The sequence below is a fragment of the Pundamilia nyererei genome, unplaced genomic scaffold (genome assembly GCF_000239375.1).
Source record: "Pundamilia nyererei isolate P.nyererei 1_Seehausen unplaced genomic scaffold, PunNye1.0 scaffold00155, whole genome shotgun sequence".
Classification (NCBI taxonomy): Eukaryota; Metazoa; Chordata; class Actinopteri; order Cichliformes; family Cichlidae; genus Pundamilia; species Pundamilia nyererei.
The window spans coordinates 113,676-117,053 of NW_005187556.1; the positions used below are offsets into that span (position 1 = coordinate 113,676).

Sequence of the window (3,378 nt, forward strand, 5' to 3'; positions counted from 1 at the left end):
TCTTAATCGTTTGCAGTTAGTCCAAAATGCATGATCACATCACTCCACTTTTAGCAGGTTTTCACAGGCTTCCTGTCCATTTTTCGGCTGGTTTTAAGATTTTCCTTACTTTTAAAGTTTTAAATGGTGTCGTACCCAGCTATTTAACCAACCAGCTCAACTTATTTAACCCCAAGAGCCCTAAGATCTTCTAGTCAGATGCTCATCTCGATTGCGATCTCCAGATTGGGAGTTTGCAGTCACAGTTTTAAGACTGCTACTTAATAGTCATACTGCAGAATCAACACTATCTTTTAAATCTAGTTTTAAAACTCACTTTTCTACCTCGGCTTTTTATGTTGGCATCTGTATTGGATTGTTTTGGTTAATTAGTGGTCTTTAACCACTGGGACATCTAATGATGATGTTTCTAAAACAAATAACTGCAGTCTCTAATTCAAAACGGACTTCAGGGAGAGATAAACGTCTAATGAATATTATGTTTTCATGCTCACACGGGGAAGTTAATTGCCAAAATATTTAATAATCCAATATCAGATTAAGTTATGTAACATTTTTTCAAAACAGTCGCCTCAAGGCGCTTTATATTCTCAGAATCAGAATACTTTATTAATCTTGAAGGAAATTAAGGGTTACAGCAGGCAGCATGCTAATGGCGCATGTGCACTTTATGACAAAGTCACAAAGGTAATTTTGTTTGGTTTCTAACTTCAGAGATGTACGCACACACAGAGCTACAGGTCAGTTGTTGCAGTAAAAGCCCATCAAACCTGACCTTGATTTTTCCACAGTGGGTGCCAGAGATTTCACACCACTGCCCGGGGACGCCCTTCCTGTTGGTCGGGACTCAGGTGCATTTAAGAGATGACAGCCACACCCTGGAGAAGCTGGCCCAGAGAAACCAACACGCTGTGACCTTCACGAGTGGAGAGGAAGTGGCTCGTAAGCTGAAGGCAGTCAAATACGTGGAGTGTTCAGCTGAGACACAGGTACGAGGGAGAAGAAGTCTGCTGGTGTTTCTGCTGAGAAACAAGCACTGGTATCTATAAGTTTTTGGGTGCAAAGTTAAGAGAAATATGAACGTCTTCATTAGTGATAAAGGTACCTTAAAATCCAAGGCTGTGTGCTATTTCAGCCAGCAGAGCACGAGTAGGTCAGGGTGGGTTAACAAGCGGTAGTGGAACCCAGGGTTAATTATTGTATTGATTGCTGATGGGAAACATGTGTGCCTCTCCTGGGTTTCCAGAGATTGGTTAATAGATAATCACATCCACACACAGATGAAGAAGAAAGATGAAAAGAGTGACCAGACTGAGGCACATGACACCCATGATGCTGAGTCTGTCTTGAATGACTGAGTTCTTTTTTAAACAGTGAGCCCACAGGAAGATGACAGTGACATTTTATCACATAGTATCTCACTTTTCAGCCACTTGCATCTGCAGCTTTATTCTTTGAGTCACTACATGAAGCTCGTGACCATAGGTGAGGGTGTTGGTGTAGATTGACCAGTATATTGACAGCATTACTTACATGCTCAGCTCTGTTCATCACAACAGGTTGGTACTGTGTCCATGTCACTGTCGGTGTCACACCAATCCATTCTTCTTCCCTCACTCATGACCCTGGGACATTTAAACTTCTCCACTCAGTCATGCCCATTCCTACTCATACTCAAGTGGGACTGGGCACGCTGCCCTTTACCAAATCATAGCCATGGCCTCAGCCTTAATGGTGCAAATTCTCATTCCTGATGCTTCACACTGGCTTTAAACTACCAACAGAAGCCAACAGATGTTTATATTGGTGTATATTCCCACTCAGTTCAGCTCGATCGATCTCTTTAACACTAACAAGCAGGTTTTGTAAAATGTTCACATGGGTGAAAATCACTCAACATTAGTATTTTAGAGTTAATTGGGTCATCTGGTTTAGGGTTTACACCCAGTACAGGCACCAGGAAAGTGTTTACTAAGGTCAAAGAGGGCTGTTTTCTATAGAACTGGATGGAAGTCATTTTGGCACCAAGAGGAGCCTCTCTGTTGGGTCTGCGCCTCGCAGGCCCGATGGTTCAAGGACTTATCACCCGTGAAGAAAGCAAGACAAACAGCTCAAATGGTTTTAACTTGCTAAACCTCTCTCATGTGCTTGTTTTGTTGTTGTTTTTCTTTTTTGTCTCTCTCTCAGGAAGGATTGAAGAACGTGTTTGATGAGGCTATTCTTGCTGCTCTTGAACCTCCAGATACTAAATCCAAGAAGCTCTGCATCCTGCTATAGATGCCACAAGAAGAAGAGAACAAGGAGGAGACGGTGGAGGTGTAGATTAGAGATAAGAGAATATAGCAGTAGGACAGGTGTACCTAATAAAGTGACTGCTGAATGTATGTAGTGTGACTTTAGTGGCCTGTACAGTATTTGGTCTCACATTCTATATATTGTCTTTTTAATGATTTTCTCCATTTCAGCAATTATTCAAAGAAACTGTTTACACTTCATTTTTGTGTCTGAACACTTTTACTGTACATTAGGCCGATATGTTTGATGTTCTCTGTCCAAGGTCAGGAAGTTTTTTATTTTTTATTTTAAACTGTTATGAAAAATGCCTTAACCAATTTGAGAGCTTAGAGTGGTAAGAATGACATTCCTTGTAGAGTATATATATACTGGAAGTGTTGGGTATACAAGTGTGGCCTAAGTCTTCGGTCAGAAAGACTGCAGCAGTCCTGGAGTTTAGTTCACTGTCTTTAATTAAGCTTCACAGAAGAACTGGTTACAGCAGGGCTTGCCAGGATAAATCCAACTGTGATGCAGCCAGACATGAATTTATAATTGTAGCAGATGCAGTATAGGTGACTATAAGCATGGTTGTCTGGAAACAGAAACAGGTAATACTATAGCTAGTAGGGTCAAAGATAACTAAGAAACAATCAGAACACATCATCTACTCAGACACAGCAATAGTTCACAATGTCCACAAGGGGTCGCTGTAAGAGCATAAGTTGGCTAAATAGCACATCTCTTCCAAGTTGCTAGTGGGAAGGCAAGAAGGTGGCAAGCTAACAACAATTAAACTAAACAATAAACAACAGAAAAATCCTTTAACCGCGGGATGTAATTATTGGAGGAGATTTAGGCCACTGGTATTTACTTAGTGCAAATTAATTAAATAAACCTACTAACATGATATCAGTTTACAGCGGCACAACTTTAGCTTTAACCTGCACAAACAACTATAACTATTATCACACCAGTTAACCTATCAAAGGTAATAATACTTACAGTTTCATTAACTCACACGGAATCACACAAAACTGCGTTACAACTGCTCTGCCGCTGCGCCTTTCGTCTCTCCCTCTGCGTGATGCGCATATGACAACT

At 40.9% G+C, this 3,378-nt stretch overlaps 1 protein-coding gene and 1 pseudogene across 1 annotated transcript in view; both read left to right on the plus strand.

Annotated features, from left to right (window-relative positions):
• LOC102201940 (cell division control protein 42 homolog) overlaps positions 1 to 2,365 on the plus strand; it is a 14,971-nt gene extending 12,606 nt beyond the window's left edge. The window contains exons 5-6 of the mRNA XM_013913856.1: positions 792 to 989; positions 2,188 to 2,365. Of these exons, the coding sequence (XP_013769310.1) occupies positions 792 to 989; positions 2,188 to 2,277 (288 nt within the window). The 3' untranslated portion in view covers positions 2,278 to 2,365. The remainder of the gene's footprint in view (positions 1 to 791; positions 990 to 2,187) is intronic.
• Positions 2,366 to 2,861: 496 nt separating this feature from the next.
• The window catches only part of LOC102213318 (cell division control protein 42 homolog), a 41,087-nt pseudogene continuing 40,570 nt past the window's right edge, over positions 2,862 to 3,378 (plus strand).